The sequence below is a fragment of the Saccopteryx bilineata genome, chromosome X (genome assembly GCF_036850765.1).
Source record: "Saccopteryx bilineata isolate mSacBil1 chromosome X, mSacBil1_pri_phased_curated, whole genome shotgun sequence".
NCBI classification, from domain to species: Eukaryota; Metazoa; Chordata; class Mammalia; order Chiroptera; family Emballonuridae; genus Saccopteryx; species Saccopteryx bilineata.
The window spans coordinates 71,292,803-71,317,285 of NC_089502.1; the positions used below are offsets into that span (position 1 = coordinate 71,292,803).

Here is a 24,483-nt window from a genome sequence, read left to right on the forward strand (position 1 = left end):
CAATTTTCAAAATTATCTTAGGCAGAAGATATTATCTTTATTTGGGTTTTGGAAAAGTCCTAAGGGGTTGAGTGACTTGCCCTTTACCATACAGCTCATCAGTGCTAGGGTCTAGATTTGGACATAGCTCTATTTAATTGCAAAGCCCATGCTCTTATTTTTAAACTACCTTAGCTCCTAAGGTTAGTAATGCCCCTTAATGTCCAAGCCAACTTTCTTTTTTTGGGGGGTGAGATCCATCCTATTCACTCCTCTAGACCTGATGCCAGTAAACACCCTGTACTTATTGAAACTTTCTCTTCCCTTGGCTTCTGTGGCCTGGATTTGTTCTTATGTATCTGACCACTTCTTTTCAGTCTCCTCTGCCTGCAGGCCTTAAACACTTTGTTTTAGGTCTCACACTCTCCTTGGGCAATATAATTAAGTTTTCCCAAGCATCTGGATGTGGTAGACTTAAGATTTTATTTTACTTCTTAAAGATTTTATTTATTGATTTTAGAGTGAGAGAGAGAGAAAGAGAGGGAGCCTGGTCATAGTTGCTTCACTTTCGTTGTTTATTGATTTCTTCTGGTATGTGCCTTGACCAGGCAAGCCTAGGATTTTGATCTGACAACCTCAGTGTTCCAGGTAAATGCTCTATTCACTGCACCACCACAGGTCAAGCCCAAGATTTTATTTTTGACTCTACCCTCTTTCCCAAAGTTTAAAGCAAATCACTACTACCTTCTGAGCCTCTCTGCATAGATGTGGTATGTCCATGAAAACCCAACCTGTCCAAAATTCAACTCATCGGCTTCACCTCCATACCCCCAACTTCTCCCATCTTGCTTCTATTCTCATCTCCAGCATGATAAGATAGTCAAATTTACTAGTTATCAGGGAAGTGCAAACTTAACTAGAAAATACCACTCAGTCCCATCAGAGTCGTGGAAATGTGAAAGTCTGATGATACCAAATTTTGGTGAGCATACAGGAATACTTTTACTTTTATACATTGCTAGGAAGCAGGAGCAGGGAGAACTAAATAGCCCTTCAGAAAACTGTTTGGTAGTATCTATTCAAGTTTCATATGTGACTAACCAAAAGAGAAGCAATTCTGTTTTTCAGGACTCACTCTCAAAATATTGGCACAGTATACACAGAAAGGAATATATTACTAAAAACCATTAAATTATATGATTTAAATGGGTGAATTGTGTGGTATGTAAATTATACCTCAGTAATCCTTTATTTAAACAAAAAATATAAGAATTTTCACTGAAGTATTTTTTTTTACTGTGGTAAAATATACATAATATAAAATTTACCATACAGAAGCTGAGAAAATTTATCACCAGAAAACCCCCATGGCAGAAAATACTCAAGAGGATTATTTGACCAGACACAAAAGACAAAACAAATCAAAACTACAAGTAAAAGCTCCAACAAGGTCACAATAAAACAAGGATAATCTGTGACAACAATAACATAAAACAGGAGAAGATAAAGATCTGCAGTAGCAAAGGAGGATGGAGTTCAGAAGCACTCATATGACAAAGAACTCTTGTACATATAAACATACTTCTCTTAATAACCTAATGGTAACCACCCATGAAAAAGCCACTACTGAAATAGACAGCTTTAAAAAAAAAGAAGAAGAAACAGGGGAAAGAAGTATAGAATTACCAGGTTTGTATGGAACAATGAAAACCCCCAATTAGTCAAATCAATCCTGAAGAAAAAGAATGAAGTCAGAAGTATCACACTACCTGACTTCAAATTATACTATAGAGCCACGAAAATCAAAATAGCATGGTATTGGCAGAATAACAGACATAAGGACCAATGGAACAGACTCAAGAGCCCAGAAATAACACCACATATATATGGACAAATCATCTTTGATTTGTCCAAAAACACACAATAAAGAAAAAAAGCCTCTTCAATAAATGGTGCTGGGAAAATTGAAAAGCCACATGCAAAAGAATGAAACTTGACTACAGTTTGTTCCTCTGCACAAAAATTAATTCAAAATGAATCAAAGACCTAAATATAATACCTGAAACAATAAATTACATACAAGAAAACATAGGTACTAAGCTTATGGACCTTGGTTGGCCTTAGATAACAATTTATGAATTTGACCCCAAAGGCAAGGGAAATAAAGGCAAAAATAAATGGATGGAACTATATCAAGCTAAAAAGCTTCTGCACAACAAAAGAAACTGACAACAAAACAAATAGGCACCCAAACAAATGGGAGATGATATTTGTAAACAACAGCTCTGATAAGGGGTTAATATACAAAATATATAAAGAGCTCACAAAGCTCAGCAACAAACAAGTAAACAGTCCAATTAAAAAATGGGGAGAAGACCTAAACAAACACTTCTTCCAAAAGGACATACAAATGGCTAACAGGTATATGAAAAGATGCTCATCTTCATTAGTTATTCTAGAAATGCAAATCAAACCTACAATGAGGTACCACCTCACACCTGTTAGACTGGTTATTATCAACATGATAGGTAAAAACAAGTGTTAGAGAGGCTGTGGATAAAAAGGAACCCTCCTTCCTTGCTGGTGAGAATGCAAATTAGTACAACTATTACGGAGTAAAGTATGGTGGGTCCTCAATAAATTAAAAATAGAGTTACCATAAGACCCAGCAATCCCTTTACTAGGTATTTACCCCCAAAACTCGAAAACATTGGTACGTGAAGATGTGTGCACCCCTGTGTTCATCAGAGCATTATTCAATGACCAAGATATGGAAACAACTAAAGTGTCCCTTGATAGAGGATTGGATAAAGATGATGTGGTACATATATTTATATATACAATGGAATACTACTCAGCCATAAGAAATGATAACCTGTTGCCATTTAGGACAACATGGATGAACCTTAAGAACATTATACTGATGAAAGAAATAAATCAGAAAAAGCTAAGAACGGTATGATTTCACACATGGGTGGGATACAAAACTGAGACTCATGGGTATAGACAAAAGTGAAGTGGTTACCAGGTGGAGGGGAACATGGGGATGGACGAAGAGAGCAGGGGAAGGTTATAAAAAGGGACAATTATAAGGTGACAGAAAATGATTCGACTTTGGCTGATGGGCATACAATATAATCAACAATTCAAATGCTATATAGAGATGTTTAACCGAAACCTATGTACTCTTATTGATCAATGTCACCCTGTTAAAATCATTTTTCTAAATAAGATTTAAAATTTAAAAAAAATCCCTATCTGTCTGACTTCAGAATTCAATTTCTGAGCCTTATGCCAAGTAGTTGGTGAGAAAAGTTTCTTTAGGGAAGAGGCTTCTAGCAGAGTGAGGTTCACCAGTTGTAAAGTTCAAAATAAGCTACAGCAATGATGGGAGCTTAACAATTTCATGGCATTTACATCATTGCTAGCTAAATCAAGAGAAATAGGCTGGATTCCTAAAACTCAAGATTCACCATCCCCAACTCCTCTAAAGTGATTTCTTTTAAATGTTGATTAATATAATTCTATTGGAAATTTATTCTCAGTCTAATTTTGGGGAGAAGAGACCGGTTAATTTTAACATCTGGGATAAAGTTTGGTTGGTTTTCGAAAGGTGACACATGAGTGTTGCAGAAGAGAAAAGGAACCATTGACGGTAAACCAACAACATTTTTTCCTTAGAGTGCTGGACACTGGGTACTGGTCTTGCCTCCAGTGTATCTCCACCAGAGCTTTCTAAATTGGTAAGTTGAAGCCACTGTCATAGCACAGTTTCCTGGCTGAGATCAGCAACTGATACTTAGTCTGCCAAGGTCAAGGTCAGCCAGGCTGGGGATCTAGAGAAGGCAGCAGGGGGTAAGGGTATTGGAGACAGATTATGGCTAGATCTATATGCTTTAAGACTTACTTTAGATATCCTGCTATATTCACCAAGTGAGAATACATTTCAGGAGCTCTGGCCAAGTAGCTAAGTAGGCTAAAGCATCATCTTAGTACGCCAATGTTGCATGTTCAATCCCCAGCCACAGCACATACAAGTATCAACCAATGAAGGCATAAATAAGTGGAACAACAAATTTGTGTTTCTCTCTCTCTCTCTCTCTCTCTCTCTCTCTCTATTTCTCTCTCTCCCTCTCTCAAATCAATAACAAATAAAAATTAAAAAGAACAGTTATCAGTACACTGGACTTGGAGCCATAAGAATGTACAACTTGACTGTTATCAACTTTGCTCTTTGTACTTGGGAAAGTCCTTTTTCTCTGAGCTTCATTTTATCATCTAAAACAATGGAGATAACATAGTCTTTCTACAGTATTTTCAGGATTTAAATGGCACTATATATTTAAAAGTGTTCTCTTAGCTATGAGGTATGTACACGTGTAAAGAGTAGCTCCTTCTGACTACTGGCACTGTGCATAAGAGACCAGCTTCCACTGATTGTTCTCAAGGGACCAGTGATTCACTCCTGGTAATAATACCTACTAGTAAATGACTATACCAGTCATTTCCTTCTGCTTTGCCTGTTTAACCCCTTAACATCCTTTAGAGCCTAATTCAAAATTCCAGTCTCTCTAAGAAATCTTGAATATTGCAATATACCACTAAACTCTTCTTTTTAACTTACTTTGAATTGGTTCCTTGAAAAATCATTTTACTCCCAACTTTGGATTCTCTAAATTTCTGAAAGACAGAACAGAGATCTAAATCCTGCATCCTGATTTGGAGTTATATAGAATGTTGGACCCTACCCATTATCAGCAGAGTAACTTTAGATAAACCAATGCCCCCTCTTGGAGTCTTAGAGATTTCATGTACAAAAGATGGATGATATTTATTGACAGAGCTGTCATGAGGTGATATAAAACTTCAGATTTGATGGAATTTTGTAAAATTTCGAAGAGATCTAAGCCATTATTATTACTATTATTATACTATCATAAGAGAATGAGGGCTGAATTGTGCTGCAAAAACTGTTGCCTAAACATTTGAAGCCCTGTGGATGCCATAGAGCTCCACATGGTTTTTTAGGTGACACCCATCACTCCCCTAAAACCACTGAGTGTGGATATTTTATCGTGCTGGGATCACCTCCTTGGATTTTACCTCTCAGGGCCTTTCAAAGCCTGGATTCCCCAAGAAAAGGGCCTTATTACAAATGACATTGCTGTTTTTGAGCATACACAAATTACTAATTAGGACAATGCTAATCATTTGTTCCCTGAGTAAAAAGAGGAACAACTCGGAGACCTGGCTGAAATGAAATAAGTGCTCATATTTGCCCGTCATTGCCCTTTTGTTTGGAGGAATTAATCAACCTGAGTCTGGACTAAGGAACTCAAGTGAGGGAAGGCTGTCAAGAAGGCAATTGAGCAAGGGTAGGGATCAAAAGAAGGCAAGACAAGTGTCATAGACCTTTTCCTCTGGGCTTCACTTTGCAACTCCCAAACTAAAATAAAATTATACAAAAGCCCGCAACTTCATGACATATGTCCCTGGCCAAGAGACTCTAGGTCAGGCATCCCCAAACTACAGCCCGCGGGCTGCATATGGCCCCCTGAGGCCATTTATCCAGCCCCCTGCTGCACTTCCGGAAGGGGCACCTCTTTCATTGGTGGCCAGTGAGAGGAGCACTGTATGTGGTGGCCCTCCAATGGTCTGAGGGACAGTGAACTGGCCCCCTGTGTAAAAAGTTTGGGGACTCCTGCTCTAGGTGGTGACTGTCATGAGACAGGCCTGAACTGCTATGACTGGAAGCCTATTTCTGAGTGGGAATAGTATAGTGGGAGGATGGCAGTAGTGAAAGCTAAGGTACTAGGCTAGATATCCCTATGAGTTGCATTCTCAGCTGTCATTGCTTGCCAGTGTTCAGTCACAAAACTATAGACTTATATGTCTAAATACAGTTGCTCTCAGATAGACTGACTCATGCAGACACAGACACATCCATATATACCCTCAAGCAAAAAGATGCAAATGGATAGGCCCACAGATCTAAAAACATACAAAAAAACCCATCAGATGTCAAAACACTCAAGATACACTCAGACAAAAGGATGGAAAATACACACAAACACACACACACACAAACAGAGAGTTAAGGGACACCCATACATGCACCTAAAAAGTCCTTTGTCAGGCATGTAGATGGGCAAAGCTGCATATATTGGTATGTATGGACTGGCATACACATGCACAGAGATACTGCAAGAAAGTTACACTTACAAAAGTTCTAATACATGACTGTAAATACATAGAAGTAAAAAGCCTGCTAACTGAACTCCTAAGCACCAGCTATTATATCTGCATTTATGAAATATTTTCTCAAAGGGAATGTCCATAAATATGCCACCACTTAACACTCACTGTAGGATATAATAAAAGAAAATAAAAATACCCATGGTTTAAAATCTTACACCTCTCCCATCAGCCATGGAAACTCAGCCAAAGACAATGGCGGTGGCAGCCTGTATGGAAGCCATATAAAATCCTGGATTTACCTCATCAAAAAAATAATAATAATAATCTCAGGGGTAAAAAAGTAAATGCTTCCAACTTTGATGTAGCCATAAAATAGTTTAAAACTCCATTTTAAAAAATGCTTTCATTCCACATGTCGGAAGCTCCAATACTTTCAATATGTCTAGAGAAATGAAAGCTTAGAAGAAATGAATGATCCTGGAGGTCTCTCACATTCAAAAGAAAATAAGAAAGTTGTCTTACTTCATTAGCGTGCTTTTTTCCTGGTCTCTGGGGCTTCCAGTATCCATCAACGTTCTTGCAGGTTTCTAGTGTCTTAGAGCCCTGGTCCAAGTTACCTGTAGTGAAGGAATACACTTTAGGGTGAGTCAAGACCTCAGTTCCTTTTAGAGGGTCCTAGCTAATGATTGCCCTGCCCTACCTTTTATGACCACCAAGATTGAGATGGATGGGGAAATGGAATGAAAGGTTATGCTTATGTGAGGCCAGTCATGAAGAGAAAGTGAGCTGAAATTAGTCAAAAAGAAATGCAAAGCCAGTATATGAAGTACCCTGAAGCTTCTTATATTTCTCATAGAATATCTTGGAAAAGAAAGAACATCAGGTTCTTGTTTGAAATTACAAAGTAAGAATTCCAGGCTTGGACCATTTTCTAGTACTTGAAGTCTTAGATGGCTTAGAGAGCTTGGTTACTTAAAATATACAAATATTATCAAAACCCTCTTTCCACCAATTGTTCGTATTTCTTGCCCCTTCTCAGTACTTTGTTAGAGTAATGTAAACAGCTATAAATATTCATTCTTTTCTGTAACCTACCTATTAAAAGAAATGTGAGCAGGGGAGGTGTCTAAAAAACATGGAATAAGAGGAGAAACCAAGGACAGATCTAATCAGACCCAATTAGTAAGTGAAATTTGTGTTGTCAAAACAGCCAAACAGTATGGCCTCCATTTCTGAGATGAAGATACTGAGGCTTACAGAAGAGGAATGATTGGAACTGACCACACACAAGCAAATACAGAAACCCAACAACACAATTCATGTCTTCTGAAACTTGTCTCAGTTATCAAAAGTGGCTATCAACAGAGAAATACTCAAATAACAGGTAAAGATATATCAGTTTATTCTAACCTGCTCAGAATTCATTATCTGGTTTAAGGTTCCTTCCAACTACCCCAGAGACATTCTATCAAGTGGTGATATGTTCTTCTAGTTGTATTCTACAATTCTCTGGATCAGCAATTTTTAACCTATTTGCTGTGGTACACTGGTGTGCCACCAGAATTTTAAAAACATACAATACTTGACTATTTATACATGAGCACTGACCTCTTTTCCTTTAGATTGCCAAATAAAAATGAAAATAGTCAACACAACAATAGCTGTCCAGTGTGAATGAATCAAAATTATACCTACTTCGTTTGTCATATTGGCAAAACATGTTACTATTTGGTGTGTCATAGAATTTCAGTAATTAGTTTACACGTGTCATGAAAAGAAAAATGTTGAAAATTGCTGCTCTAGATTAACACCAATCCAGAACCTGAGAGTGACAGGGCATCAGTGGAAATGATCTAGATATTGTAGCCAAAACAGGCCTCTGACTCAGCCAAGTTTCACAGGGTTTGAGTAGAGCTCAGTCAATAGGTAGGATGATATGTATGTGGCGATACCTGCAGCCAGGCTGCTTTAAAGATTCTGGTCCTTTCAAAGAGAAGAACACACTTTACTGTATTTGGAAAGTAAATATTGGATTTTAATATTGGCTTGAACAGGTATTTATTGACTATCAACTATAGGCATAAGTCAGAGATATTGTGGATTCGGTTTCAGATCACTACAATAAAGTGAACCATAATCTTTTTGCTTAAGAAGGATTTTGCCTTTAATTGGTAAAAAACGCAACATCTGTGAAGTGCAATAAAATGTGACTTGCAATAAAATGAGATATGCCTTTATGTAAGGGACCTGGATATGTATATGTTTAAGATACAACCTTATCTGTAACTGTTTTTTTTTTATTGCCATTTTTAAAATCCCAATCTAGTTTTATAGCACCTCAGCACTTATAAAGCACTTTTATGTTTGTTAGTCCTTTTGAGACTTACAACATTGACTGTGGGGTTCAAATTATTACCCTAACATTACAAATAAGAAAACTAAGTCTCAACATGGTAAAGGGACTGATTTAAGGTCATACGTCTAGTAGATGACAGAACCAATATTCCAATTCAGGTATTCCTGACTTCAAAACTATTGTTCTTTCCAACACACCAGGCTATAAGAAGGTAAACTCCTTTGACCTAATTTTGCTCAATAAGTGTTTATTGAGTGAGTAGGTAAACAAATAAATAGAGGAAGTAGCTCATGTACTAGAGCATATTTAGGTTGAACCCAACAGCAGTGTATGTGAGTGTGCATGTGGGGAAAGTCCTTGGGCATATGAAATTGGTGACTGCCAGAGGAGAGAAGGACCTACCATCACTGAGCACCCTTGAATGTCAGGAACTGGGACAAGGACATTTGTTGATTCTATTTCACTCAATCCTCACAATGATCTTGTAAGTCAGATGTTATACAACTGTTCATTTTCATGGGGAAACTGAGGTCCAGAGAGGTTATACAACTTGCTTGAGATGGCAGAACAGAAATTTGAACCTGGTTTCTATCCAAATCCAAAGTTTTACACTCAACTCCAACTCTTTACACTCTACTGGTCTGCCCTGGGAACCTCTAAATCAGAAGCTGAGAGAAAGGAACTAATATCAATAAAATGGAGGAAAATACAAAAGCAGAGATTTAGCACTAGAAAACGAATTAAATTCCTTCAGGCTCTGAGTAAGGTGGAGATAAAGCAGGTACTACATATAATGGGAATGGGATCCTTATCCCATTGCTAGCAGGGTCAGGGATATTAGAGGAGTTGAATGACAACTGGCTTCCCAAATGAAATTCTGATGTCATCCTCATTTTTCGAGTTATTTTTAGCCCAAGTGTCTGTTTGAGACCTTGAGAAGCAGGGCTGCAATGTGGGGACCACTTATGTTGCAGAGGTGAGAGTGGCTTCTGAGGTGATGGCAGGAACTGTACCAATCTCAGAGATACATTTTCACACCCATGACTATAAATAAGCTCAGAGAAGTCCCCAATATGGGTATTAACCCTGGCTTTGCTGGGCCCTCTTCTGAGAGGCTATCACTTATCTACTTCTGACAAACAGCAGGCTTTAGGGGCACTCTGATACACTTGGCAATGGAGTGGTAGTAGTTGTTAAAAAGCTTCTGAATTGCCGGGGGTTGGGCTCACTACCAAAGAAGGAGGGAAGGAGAAGGGAAACAGATGTGACAAGATACCTGACCTCCCAGGGGATTGTGAGAGAGTGCCTTATTTCCAGGCAAAGAACTTAGAAAACATGGTAGGTATCTTCAGTTGCTTTGATGTTTGCATTTACCACCTGCAGTTTCTATAGTAGGGGAAGGATGCAGCTGGCAATCCCAATACAGATAAGATTGAATGGAACTAAGGCTTGGCATTCTAACATTTTAAACTTTGCTCTAGAATTGGAGTAAAAATCACACTCCAGCATGGTAGAAAATCAGAAGGTTGAAGCCCTGAGTCATAATTCTGTTATGCACAGACTTATGACCTTGGGCAAGTCCCTTCCTCTGTCTGAGCCTGTTTTCCTATTCATAAAACAAGAAGGCTTTCTAAGGACTATCTTAGTTCCGACAGAGAAGAATTAACTCCATGTTTTCAGGATTCTTTATTCTCCTTTCACTACATCCCTGGCTTCTGGATATTTCTGAGGGAGGTGATGCTACAGAGGACCAAAACCTGTGATTGCTTTGGCTACTAACTTCCTAGAATGTTGGCAAGGAATTACAGTGTCTAAAATAAGCTCCAAGTCAAAGCATCTCACATATCCTCCACATGGGGAGTAAGGAGAATAAAAGGGAAAAGAAATAGAGAAATAATAAAACTAGAGCAGCCTTTGGGGTAGAGGAAACTTTGGGTCATGGGGAAGTGATACCACAGCTCACAGCGCTTGTAGAGACTATAGAAAACTTTTAGAAAGAAATGCTGTGAGGCCATGTGTGTTCTCAATATTAATGTAAATTATGTTTCTGTATAAAGGACTGAGGTAGGGCCTTGGGGAGCTTTAAGGATATAGTATTAGGCCCACGGGCAGAAGAGCATGGATTTTCCCAGCTGTAGCAGAAGATGGAGCTTTACTTTTAAGTGACAAGTATCTAGCAATCAAGATCAATGGGCTGAGTCTGAAAAGGTGTACCCAGAAGCTCTGGGAAGCAATTTATATGTTGGTGCGAGGAAATCTTTGTGTTTCAGGTGTTTTAAATTAAACTGCCTTGAGCCTTGAGGTGCTTTCCATGGTCAGTGGTCAAGTAAAGAAGAGGAAGGACTTAAGACCCAAAATAGTTAAGTCTAGCCAAGATGCAAGAGAGGCAAGGCTAGGATAGCCCCATGAGAGTGAGGACTATGGGACTGATTCCTTTCAGACAAGGAGGGTGTATATAAGAGCACTGTGAAGAAGGTAAATAGAAGGAACTGAAGTTTATGAGACCTGGAAAGTGTTAGATACAGAGAGCCTGGAGTAAAAATGAGGCCTTGGGAAGGTGAGAAGCTTAAGTGTTCAGAGTGAAAGGGCCCTCCAAGTGATGATATTTGCATTTTAAAAGAAGAACATGGAGAGGAAAAAAAATCTATACCCAAGGCATCATGAACAGTGGATTTTCAGGTACCAATGAGGAATAAATAGTTCTGAGGAACTAGAGTGGAGACAAGGGAGAAAAAGGGTAAATGTCAATACAGTCAATCTATTCTTGAGGGCTACTTGACATGTCCTGGCCACAGAAACCAGAGTATGAAAGGCATACCTGTGCACAACTTCCTGGGTCTCCTCCAGCACACTTGATCCAATTCCAGGGGAATGCTCTGTGAAATAGGAAGAGATTGGCATTTTGCCAGGAGGATTTTCAGGGGTGGAGTACTTGGTGATGGTTCAGCTGGGGGAAAGAAAGCCTGCAAAGAAAACAAATCAGGATTAGTAACTCAGTGGTGGTGGGGAGTAGGCTAACACTTGGCTTAAACAGCAGAGCTTTCCATTTTGGAATATCATATAGTCCAACTAACACCCAAATACAGGCAGGGTTCCCATGCATCATGAATAAGTGCAAGCAAAGATACAATTCTTAAGAGCCTAAAAGACATCAGGAAATAAAGAAAATAAAAATTAGGCAACTGATTTAAGGAAAGGAGCATCTATTTGTTTCTCCTTTCTCGGGCATTTCTTGTGTGTTTTGTTTGCATTGGAATTGGAAGAGTGCGGATTCTGCATTTGCTATGAACATTAACCTTTACTCAATGTGATACCTGGAGCAAATGAATTCATCTGTGTGAGTTTCAGTTTCCTCATCTGCATAGAAGGGATAGGGATAATACCTATCTTGCAGAGTTGCTAAGATGAGGACATGAGATAATGCACATAAAGCACATAATAAAGTTATTAAAAAAGTGTGTATGTGTGTGTGTGAGTGTGAAATAGACAATAGAGGGAGGGAGAGAAGAAGGGAGAACAGAAAAAAAGTGAGAGGGAGGGACAGAGTAAGAGAGAGAGAGAGAGAGAGAGAGAGAGAGAGAAACCTCACTTGCCAAAGGAATATCTTAAGACTAAAGTACAGTCCTTTTTTTTGATACTAACACAGCCAGTTGTTTTCATTCCAAATCTTTCTTTGTTTTCAAAAATCCTGACCTCCAAGTGAAAAAAGAGAAAAAGAACTAACATCTGTGAAATATCTGTGGAGTACCTGGTATGTATCAGATATCGTGCTAAGCAGACTTATTCATTCTATCTCATTTAGTCTTTACAACTACTCCATAAGGTAGATAGTAGCCTATTTTATAGCGTGGAAACCAAGGCTCAGAAAGGATAAATGAGTTTCCAGAGGTCACACAACTTGTAAATATTAGCTCTGTCTATAGACCTGCCACACTGTCTTTCTAGACAAAATAAAAGTAGTTCCTGTGCCCTTACATCCTTCAACTTCCTCCTTAACACTGTTAAGTCACATGAACACAGTACAAGTTTCTTTCACATGTATCATTTATCCCTAAGAAGATTGGATGTGGGAGCAGTTAACAGTTTGGGTGACCCAGAAGTGGGTCTTTCCCACCTGCTGACCCAATTTCCAAAGACAAAGACCAGCTACCAAAGTTAGTCTATCCTTATTCACAGCAAAATTTACTGAGAAGTACTGAAAATAGAGCTTCAGAAGGCACTAGAGTATACACTGAATCTGTATGAATCCTAGGACATGTTCTCAAGGTTGCTTTTTACCACTCCTTTTAATCCTAACCTATTTAGTTTATCTCATAGGCATGTAAACAACTAGAGGTAGAAGCCCTCTTGTAGGTCATACAATCTTTAAGCAGATGAGGAAAAGAAACTGAGGCCCTGTGTCTTTGTCTACGTCTAAGTTTTTCTTTTCTGATAATGATATCAATCAGTGGATTAGAATCCACCCTAATCCAGCATGATCTCATCTCAATTTGATTATATGTGCAAAGACCCTATTTCCAAATAAGGTCAAGTTCACAGGAACTGAGGTTTAGGACTTGAAGATCTATTTGAGGGGACATAATTCTAACCAATACAGAAGGAAACTGCAGCTTGAGAAAGGACCAGAACTATGTAGCTTGAAGCTTAGAGAACAGGGTCAGGGACCCCCAGAAATAGAAGATGGTTAAAAAGAAAGGTAGAAGGCACAATTTGTACTTGAACTAAGCACCATCTGGAGCTAAGGTTGCAATTTATCTAGGCCATAATGTCTTTACATTGGAGCTCCTGCAACATTGACTTCATAATTTGGTGTGCCCAGAAACACCTGATGTAGTACTCATTTTGGACTTTCTTCTTTTTTGTTCAATGTCCTTGAAGGTCTGTACAACAGAACCCACAGCAGGGTGGCAACCTTGTTTACTCAAGTAGTGTCCTTCCCTTGTACTATGCCAGGGAGCTACTAGAAAGGAGAAGCTGAACCCATAATGTATGTAGGGATTAATGGGGGCAGTGGTGGAACTGGACAGAGGAGAGGTCAAAATAGCTGGAAATTTGGCAAAACTTAACTGTAGTTTCCTTCATAGCCCATAGGTTGTGACAAAGGCTTTGAAATGTACATCACCTAAGATACTGGGAAGACTGGTCTCAATAATTCACAAGAGATTCTAGAATGGAATAAGAAATAGTGTAGATCCAGTACTGACATAAAGGCCAGGATCCCTGTGTTTTGATCCCACATCTACTATTGACTCACTTTGCATCCTCAGACAAGGCTCAGTCTCTTCAACTGTGACAAGTGGACAATAGTCACTGCCTAAGCTGCTTCTGAGGATGATTATGAGTATCATTTGTAGGCAGAAGCATAATATAGCAGGATAGTGATTATGAGATCAATACAGCAGGAACACTGAGGGTGTAAAATGAGAACAGAAGTAAAAGCACATAAGTATTCAATATATCTATGTTTTCTTTCTACTCTTGAAATGAAAAACTTATTTCCAGCTGTTGTAGTAATATAATGCTATAGTAATTAAATATATAGAAATATAAAAAACAAAACTATGGAAGATATATATAAGTAATTAAGATACAATATTAAAATTTTAAAAAGTCATGCCATCTGGATAGAAATTGACATAGTGTGTACAGATGTGATAAACAGACTGACTTTCGAGCAGGGCCCAGATAGTGTGTGTGTGAAGTTATACATAGATAAGAAGTGGCTTGGCATCATAACTTTGTAAGGTAACATAAATAAGAACATTGTAAAAAGTGATCTGATGTAACATTTCAGTATATTAACATAAAAGGGGTTCCTGACCTGTGGTGGCACAGTGGATAAAGCGTCGACCTGGAAATGCTGAGGTTGCCGGTTCAAAACCCTGGGCTTGCCTGGTCAAGGCACATATGGGAGTTGATGCTTCCTGCTCCTCCCCCTTCTCTCTCTCTGTGTCTCTCTCCTCTCTCTCCCTCTCTGTCTCTCTCTCTCTCCTCTCTAAAAACAAACAAACAAACAAATAAATAAATACTAATTTAAAAAAAAATAAAAAAAATAAAAGGGGTTCCCTGCGAGGAACTCCCAAAAAGATGGTTTGAAGTGATAATCTTGTAGATTGAAACCTGTTTGAAGACACTGGCCAGAAAAGGTACTAAAGCTGAGGGGGCCCCTGCTGTGGTAGTCGCCCAGACTCTTTCGTGAACATGAACTGTCGCCAAGCCATTCTGAGCTCTGACCAAAGAGAGTTGAAAGGAGCACACTGATGGGGCCCCCTAAGCTGTACCCAGGCACACCAAAAGGATTTGTGAGTAATAAACTGCCTGTGTAATTCTTGCAACTAACTCTGTGTGTCAGTCTCGTGCTTTTCCTCCAGTGGCAGTTAGTGTTAGCACTGATTAGTAGTATCCTCATAGCCGCCTCAAGAATAGTCTCGAAGAGGCTGCCAGCCTGCTGATAAGCAGGAGTGTCCCACTGCACGGGGAAGTTGAATCAGGGACGCCTGATTGACATAGAGCTTGGGCTACACTGGGACACCAGCTGACAAATAAAGGAAACTGAGAATTAAAGTAGTTAAATGACTTATCAAAAATCAGATAAAAGAACCAGGACTTTGAAACTAGGCATGTTCCTTATATATTATGCCTCAAGCCCCTCAGCTGTCATATGAAAATAATGATAATAATGACAATTAGAATAGTGAGTTTTTCAAATGTATTTATATATGGGAAATCACTCCATAAAATATAATATCCTTATACTTATACTTATCATTATTCCCCTTCTTACCTCAACTTGTATTTTATTAATTCTCACTAAAATGTTAACTAATGACAGTCTGGAGGTACAATCCTTTTCTGTGACGTTCATGTTTAATAACTAGTACAAATAACTAACATTTGTTTTGCAATGACTCTTTAGTCACCCACTGTTATATAAGCGCTTACATGTATTTACTTATTTCATCTTTCCAAGAACCCTGTAAGGTAAGTATTATTATCATAATCATTTTAAAGATAGTCCCTAACTTCATAGGGCAGTTGGGTGATAAAGGAAATTCATACAAGTAAAATGTTAAGAACAATGTCTGAGAACATAACAAGCACTATGTAAATGTTAGCTATAATTATTAATATCACTCTTCTCATTTTCTTAATGCAAGGAATGAGGCACAGAGAAGTTTCAGTCCTTGTTAACCCTTGAAAAATTCCCCAAATATAGGGGTGTGAGGAGACCACATCCCAGCCTTCTGACATCATGCCCTAGAAGCTACATCCCCTCCAGGGCTACAAGAGCAGCCCCAGGCTTGACCACAGCCAATTCTGTGCCAAAGCAGCTGCAGTTTAAGGAGCACTTAGCTCTGGAGGGTTGGATGAATCCACAGCAAAAATAAAACACTCTGGAGGAAGCTGGTCAAAGCCCAGTTTTCCTGGGAAAGACAAAAGGACTAGGTTTTCCACCTCCATTTGCATATAATGATCCATTGCAATCTTGTGACCTTTGCTATTTTACATAATGCATTGCTTTCTTCTCTAAATATATTTAAAAATTTTTATTTAGAAAATTAAATTTAATGAGGTGACATTGATTGATAAGAGCACATAGGTTTCAGGTAAACATTTCTATAGGCATTTGTACTGTTGATTATGTTGTATACCCATCACCCAAAGTCAAATCATTTTCCGTTACCATATATTTGTCTTCTTTATTCTCCTCACTCCCATGCCCCTTCCCCAAAACCCCTCCCTCTGGTAACCACTTCACTTTTATCTATGCATTGCTTTCATAGCCAATATCTTAATTTAGTCTTATAATAGACTTGCAAGGTGTCTGAGGGAAGGATATGGATTTCTAGTTGTCAGAGAAGGCTGCTAAAATTCAGAAGGAGAGGGGGATTGTCAGTAGATTTTGTGACAGAGTCAAGACTGGAACTCTGAACACCTACTTGACTTTCAGTTTCTTATTTGTCAGAGGAAATCCTTTCCCTTCTGTGGGACTAAGTGTCCTAGTCATCTGTAAAATAAAATGATTGAATCAGATGGCCGACAGGACACCTGACCTATGTCAGTATCCCCTGATATTTAGCTTTCTTACTCCACTTTGTTTTGTTTTTTTCCCCCTGGACTCCAGTGCTTGTATAGGCTAGCATTTAATAACCTAAGGAAAGATAAACAGTGTCTCCTAGCAGCCAGCAGAGAGCACAAGAAGACTGCTAGGGAGAGTCATTCTGAAACAAGTCACTGGGTGCCAAGGAGTCTCCCACTGGACTCAGGGAAACAATTACAGGCTTAGCTGGGAGGAAAGAACTAGATAAGGACAAAAAAAGATCCTTGGGAATTAACTATAAAGGCTTTGGTTTAAGTGGAGAAACTGAGGCCCAGAGAGGAGAAATATTTGTCTCAAGATCACAAAACAAGTAAGGGTAGAAATGAGACTAGAATCCAGCAACCTGACCTCAGACATTGCTCCTTCAACCTTATAAACTAAATGCTGCTAAATAAAGCACAGTCTTTGGCTGTTTCTCTGGCTGCATGTTGTTCAGTTATTAATAATTTACTAAATTTCAATAATAATGATAATAGCTACCACTTTGTGGATGTCCAGAGTGTGTCATAAATGGTGCTATGGTGTACACTTTAAATACTATTGCTCCTCTGATTCCCCACAACAGCCCTCTCTTTACATAGAGAATGTATTGTCCTATTTCACAGATAAGAGATCAAGTCACACACAAGCCTTTGTGACTCCAAAGCCTGTGTTTTCAAAGAACTTACAAGGTCTCTCCATGCTTAGCCCACACAGTCCCCCTAGCAAAGTGATATATTCATCTGTGAACCTTTTCCTAGCAACTGGTAACCTCAGACGTGCAATACTCAACTGTAATTATCAGCTTCTGGAATCATTAGGTATGTCTATTGCTTTCTTGATTGTTGTTCTTAAACCTCTAAAATGAAATTTATTCCCAGTATTATGCCAATTTTTTATGTCCTTAAAGCTTACCAAAGATGATATATATAGAAAGAGAATGCTTACAAACATATTAATGCCTTTCTCAGAAAAAGTGATCTTATTGCTTCTGTCCTGATAGAGCCAAGTTCTCTAAAAGTGGGATGTGAAGGAGACAAACAGGCAGAGAACTATCAGGCTAGACCACCCCACCACCAACAACAAGGAGAATTTTAATTAACTACCCTTAAAAATACTTTGCCTTAAAATGACTTGATAAACTATAACATACCCCTTCTAAAGACATTCTTAAGTCTCAAAGCCAGATCATTTGTTCTAATGTTTACTCAACATTCCTCTTATTACAATTCTAGCACATTTCTCTTTGTCCATGAATGAGGATGTGGTGAGCACCTGCTTCTCACCACTGTAATCAGACTCCCTGAAAACCACAGACAGACAGAGCACTAGAAGACTTGGAGTCAAAAGTGTGATTTGAATCCAAATTCTATCACAATCTGTATGACTTTGAATATAAGTCACTCAACCTGCCTGAGCTTATTTCTTCACTGGTAAAATTAGGATAATCTCTCTCATCTCACAAGGTTACTTTCAGAATTAAATGAAAACAACACATGTGATAGCACCTGCAAAAAGATGGATATAAAGCTACCACTCAATGATTACTGTGAGAAGAATGTTATTGGGCTGTCCTCTGGCTACATTCTTTAGGTCAAATAACAAAGTATTGTTACCAGAAGGTGCTAGAGATCTCTGAGACACCAGACAGTCCCCTCCCTTCCACCAAAAAACTGAAGTACAGCAAGATGAAAGGACTTGTCTCAGAATCATGCAGATAAGCACAGAGCTGGGCACACAAATACAGGTCATCTGACACTCAGCTTAGAGGCTTTCCTTGTTATCAATTTGTGGATTCAGCTCCTGTTGGTGGTCTAGTGGAGAGTGACAAAGATGGGAAATGTCCCACAGGAGACCATGGTTGTCTTGGGCATTAGTAAATGGCCCTGGTCACTCTGTTGCCACTCCCAGATCATCAGTTTTGGTTCAAGGCTGAATTGAGGTGCAAGTGCGGGAACTGAGCCCAGGAAAGGGTCAAAATTGCCCAGGGATTTAGGATCAGTCAAGTCCCAAGTACATGACTGGTGGAAATATTCCTTACAGAGCCTTCCTAGTAGAAGGTGGGGTTGTGGGGTGGGCATGAGATTTTAGCTGATTTCTGGGGTCCTGAGTGTTTCAAATGGTGATTTGAAAAGACAGCTCCCCACTTACCTGAGTACTAGAAACTCTAGTGCAGGCTTTACTGGCTTCCCTCGCTGTATCTGCTGCACCCATATCCAGGTCAGACTTCTGATGGTACCCCACTTGAATGGATCCCATGGGCTCCCTCCTGGTCTCCTGTTCCTCCATCTGGCTGGGTTTCACCCCCAGCTTCTCCATGACAGCTTCAGTGGTGACCATCCTGGCACAGGTGCCCAGCTTGGGGGACTCTTCAGCACTATCATCTTCCTTGAGGAAGCTGACCACAGTCTCAGTGTCTTCCTCAAGCTCCTCAGAGGAAGACTGTTCCCTGGTGAAGGCACCACTGCAGTGGCAGCTGTAGTCTTTCTGTGTGGTGTGGTCATCCTGGAGTTCAAAGGCAGCAGAAGTCGATGCCCAGGCCAAAGTAGCAGTAGTGCAAGGACCATCAAGGACTTGGCCTGACATCTTCTCGCCATCAATGCTCATTTCAAAGGTGCATGAGGTCTGTGAGGCCTGTGAGGCCTTGAGGTGACAATCCTGGTGCCTCTCAATGACATTGCCACACAGCTCAGTGTCAGGGGGCCTGCAGGGCAAGTTGAGCTGGAATGAGGCTGGAGAAGTAGCACCCTGCAGGATGAAGCCTTCACTGTCAGGGACCAAGTAGGCCTCACGGCGGTGGCGGCGGCCCACCTGAGGCTCTTCCCATGAGAATGACCGCCACTTGCGGGCCACCTCAGCCATGTTACTGAAGAACTTGACAACACTACCAAAAGGCATGGTCTTGTGTTGGCGCAGGTGCCGAAGACTTTCCTCATAGCCACTTTCCACATTCCCTTCCAAGTTGGAGCCCTCGATGGTGAACTCAAGTTTCTGGATTCTCGAGTTTCTGGCTGATATGTGTGGGGCCTCACGGTCCCCTGGAAACATGTGTTTCAGATAGCTCCTAGTCCACTTGCCACCTCTGCTACTAGGCTGCTCAGGGGCATCTTCCTCACAGGGATGGTCCTCCATTGGGATGTTAGAGTCTTTGAAGGTCAGCACTTTCTGGTTTACCCTGTTGGGGGTGTGCACCAGCCTCTGCGCGTCTTCAAGGAAGGGCTCCATGCTCTCAATGTGGCCCGCATAGGAATGGCGGAAGGGCTTTGGGGTTTCCTCAGCCTTCCTCATGCGGTAGCTACTTGAGGGCCCTTCATTTTCCTGAGCTTTGCTGCTCTTAGGAGCAGTATTCTTGGAGGCCACCATGGAAGGCTTCAACCTCTTGAATGATTTCATTCGATCCATTAATGTGACTTTGGGTTTCAACTCTGATGATTTACAGGTGTCTCCCAGTAAAATCATAGACTGGGGTCGCTTCCCTTGACTGGAGGCCCCTTTTCTGCGGCTCACAAAATTCCAAATCTTGTTGACTTTGGTTTTCTTCTTGTTTTGACCACTCTCTTCCCTGGGACTCAAGTCACCCTGGCCACACTGCTCAGAATCCTCCAGCTCCACCTCTGCAGCTAGGCCTTCTACTTCAGGGCTGCTTGGGAGGACCTGAGCCAGGTAACTATTAGGCACCAAGTCAGAGAGGGAGGCAGTCTGGCAGTTGCTGAGAGTCTCCATGGTCACAGTAAAAGATGGGGCCACCAAAGCATAGAGGGAGGCCTGGCCAGTGATTTCAAGCTGAAGGGGAAAAAGAGCAAGAGCAAGAGAGAGAAAGAGAAAGAGAAAGAAAGAGAAGCTAGATTAGGCAAAGCCACAAACAGGATTCTTTACAGATTTGTCACAATCAAATATATAGAATATACTTTGTCACCACTGAGCCACCAAATCTTTAGGATCTGAATTGGAGGAGATCACAATTTATCTTGTGTAATAAGGAAAGCTTTGATTCCTATTTAAATGCAAATATACTTGAGAAGGACATAACTTAAAGTTACCATTATCAGATCTTGACTACTGAGCAAATATATTTTTTAAAAAGCCCCCCCCAAATAGCTGATGTTGTACAGTGAAAGACGATTCACTGCTAATTCCTACTGAAGTACCATTGCATGATACAAGAATTGCTTAGGTCAGTAGTCTCTCATTTCCAAACTCACCTCAAATTTAAACACAGTTCTAAATATCAAGCAATCTTATAATCAGCTATCTGTGCCATATTGATAACTGTGAGTATTAAATGAGATGAAAATTAACATAATAAGGATGATAATGACTAAACAGCACTTATCCTGAACCAAGCAGAGAGCTAAGCACTTTATTTATATGCATCATCTCACTAATCTTCATCACATAGCTAGGAAGTATTATGATACACATTTTATTTTACTATTTTTTTAATTTAGAAAATTAAATTTAACAGGGTGACATTGATCAACAAGTGTACATAGATTTCAGGTAAACATCACCACATCATTTAAATAGTCAATTACTTTGTATGTCCATCATCCAAAGCAAACCATCTTCTGTCACCTTATATTTGTTCCTCTTTACACCCTTCCTCCAATCCCTCTCCCCCTCCCCTACATCTCCCTCTCCCTGGTAACCACTGCATTCTTATCTATGTACATGAGTCTCAGTTCTGTATTCTAACTATGTGTGAAATTAATTAGCTCTTTCTGATTTACTTATTTCACTTAGTATAACATTCTCAAAGTCCATCCATGTTGTTGTAAACATCACTATGTAATCATTTCTTATGGCTGAGTAGTATTCCATGTATATATGTACCACATCTTCTTTCTCCAACCCTCTGTCGAGGGGCACTTTGTTTCTATGTCTTGGCCATTTTAAATATAAAGAAAAGAAGGCTCAGAGTAGAGGTAACATACCCAAGGTCACACTTAGAGCCAGGTTTTAAACTGGGTCTGTTTTATGCCAGATCCTGTGTTCTTTAACCACCACCCACACTGCTCATCAAAATATAACACAGTGTCTGGTATATCATACCACTCAATTAGCAGTTTATGAGATTATATTTTACTTTATGTTTTATCAGCTCTTACCATTTACTGAATGTTTGCTATGTAAAAGGCATTGTGCTATGTAATTTCTTAAGTATTAAGTAGCTGAATCTTCACAACCACAAATGATGTCAGTATTATTAGCTCAAATTTTCAGTTGAGGAAACTGGGGTGCAAAAAGACTAAGAAACTTAACAAAAGTCATGCAGCTAACATATGGCTGGCACTAACAATGTACTTGGTACTCTAGGGGAAGAGGCCTCACAGGCCTAGAAGAAACATGGAAAATGACATAATAGTTCATGATATTCTCACTACCACCAAACACACACTCCAGGGTGGTATAAGAGAAAGACAAGGGGTTTCGGGTCAGTGAGACGCAGGAAAATAATGTCCACTTTCCTTCAAATGATTTTGGTAGAGGAGGGTCTGCCTTTTAAATTTCTCACTTTCTGTAGAAGAATAAATAGGACAATCCACTGTATGGGGATAATCCATAAGCAAACTGTGCTTTAAAGGTTCCTTAAGAAAATAATGGTGGTGATAGACTTCTTCTTGGGACTCACCTCTAATCATCCTACCTGATCCAGACCACTCACCTTTGCTTTCACTCAGCAGAGAGGAACAACAGTTTACCTGACTATGCTTCCCCTACCTTTTATATTTAATTTTACAGCCTAGAGTTACAGACACAAGACTTCTAAAACCTAGCCTGTCACTTCCTCACTGTGATCTTGGTCAAGCTACTTTCTCTTTCCAAGCCTCAGTTTCTACATATGTAAAATGGAAAGAAAGATGCCCCGCTTATTGGGTTGGTATGAGCATTCAAAAATCCCCAGCATACTGTTTTATATTCAACAGATATCAAGATAAAAACTTCACCTCTCAAAGTCACCTAAGTGACTGAATCTGTAGTATTTTCAGAAATCCCAGAAGCACTTTGATACACATTCTCTGAGGTATTTCCCTGATAAGTGACATCCTCAGCGGCTGCCTACCTGGTCTTAAGGAGAAGAGAAAACTGGAATCTGAAGCCCTGAGAGCATACAGAGACTGACATCAGCCTTCAGGATGGCTGAAAACATAGACCAAAGGGGGAAGCCAGTGGAGATGTAACTAAAGGTCCTATGCCCAGAAGAGAGACAAGGTGAAGGGCTTTACTAGCAAGGGGTTGGTTTGCTCTTCATATTTGTTTTGCCTGTATTGCAGTTCTGTTAAATTCATATTTCTCAGTTTCCCTTTCCTAGTGTCCTCCTTTCCCACAGGACACAAGTAGCTGCATTGTTTTGTACCTGAAATCCAGTAGCTTTCTGGAAGTCAAAAACAGAATAGCTGAGTTAGAGCTCAGCTAATCTTATCCCTGATTTAGTAGATGAGAGTCATTCTGACAGGGTGAGAAGATATCAAATTGTGAATATAATAAGCAAATCTCTACACTGGGGAACATTTTTCTTTTTCATTTTCTGTTGCATGAGGTTTTAAAACTTTTTCTATAAATTTCTGCATCTCTGATTCTAAATCTGAAATCCATTTTTTGGTGCATGCTCAAATTATGCAATTTTAATTTCTTTTTGTTACAGTTAATGTCATACATTGGTTTTTAAATTGGAGTTTAAGGGCAACGACTTTGGATTGAACATAACCACAAGGCAATTAATGTTTTACAAACATCACTTTTACATAATTGTAGTTGTTTTTAAATGTAAAAAAAATATTATATGATAAAAATACCCTCTTATTTTGTTTTAAGACTGAATCATGGCTTCTTCGAGTAGGCGTAAATGTAAGAATAGTCCTGACACCTTCTGTTATATATGTGGCTGTTACACACTTCAATGTCAAAGGCTCAATATTTCATCATTTGTGACACATGCAGATATTGCCTATTTTTAAGTTCCCCTTGGTGATTAAGACAAGAATTGGGCTTCTCATATTGTGTGTCATAATTGTGAGGAAATGCTTCGTGACTGGACAAAAGGAAAACGCAAAGGAATGCCTTTTGGTATTCCCATGGTTTGGAGTGAACCTAAGGACCACAGCAATGACTGTTATTTCTGTCTGATCCATACAAAGGGCATCGGCAAGAAAAAATGGCCCAAATCTCCTACTAGGTCATTCAATTCAGGTTGGCTAAACTGCTGAGGGGTTAATGACTGCTTGGCATCAGAAGAAGACATTTCAGATTCCACAATCATTTCCTCATGTATCTTATCAAAATACACTTGACCACCATGTTTACTTTCTTTGTCCTTAGAAGAAATAGAACCATTGAAAACTGGAACCAGGAGTGTCTCAGAGTGTGGGGTAGGTTGTATTGCTGAAGGGATATTAGGATATGCGATCATATGCCGTTTTTTCTTAGTAGACAAATTCTGATGCAATCATATCTTTTAATGTATTAGTGTATTTACTGCATTATATAAATTACTATATTTTCACAAAGATGATGCCCAAGAAGACATTCTACTTCATTATGTTAAACTAAATGTTGAAAATTTTACAATAAGATGAAAACCTAAAATCTTGAATTGCAAAAAAAAAACTATAGCTTACAGAGAAAAATTAATGTCATATTTGAGTCAATATACTCGAATTTGGTAAGAACAAGTGTTTTTGTGGATGCAACAAAAATTTTGTTCCCCAGTGTAATTAGTGGCAATGAACATCTTTTCATGTCTATTGGCCATCTGTAGAAAATGTTTATTCAGGTCTTTTGTCCATTTCTTTCTTTATTTTTCTTTTTTAGTGGAGAGAGACAGAGAGAGGGTGACAGAGGGAGGGACAGATAGGGACAGACAGACAGG

At 39.4% G+C, this 24,483-nt stretch overlaps 1 protein-coding gene across 1 annotated transcript in view; it reads right to left on the reverse strand.

The window, feature by feature from the left end:
• ARHGEF9 (Cdc42 guanine nucleotide exchange factor 9) overlaps positions 1-24,483 on the reverse strand; it is a 382,466-nt gene that overhangs the window by 286,899 nt on the left and 71,084 nt on the right. The window contains exons 2-4 of the mRNA XM_066250140.1: positions 18,765-20,396; positions 11,352-11,496; positions 6,700-6,794 (exon numbers count right to left, since the gene is read on the reverse strand). Of these exons, the coding sequence (XP_066106237.1) occupies positions 6,700-6,794; positions 11,352-11,496; positions 18,765-20,336 (1,812 nt within the window). The 5' untranslated portion in view covers positions 20,337-20,396. The remainder of the gene's footprint in view (positions 1-6,699; positions 6,795-11,351; positions 11,497-18,764; positions 20,397-24,483) is intronic.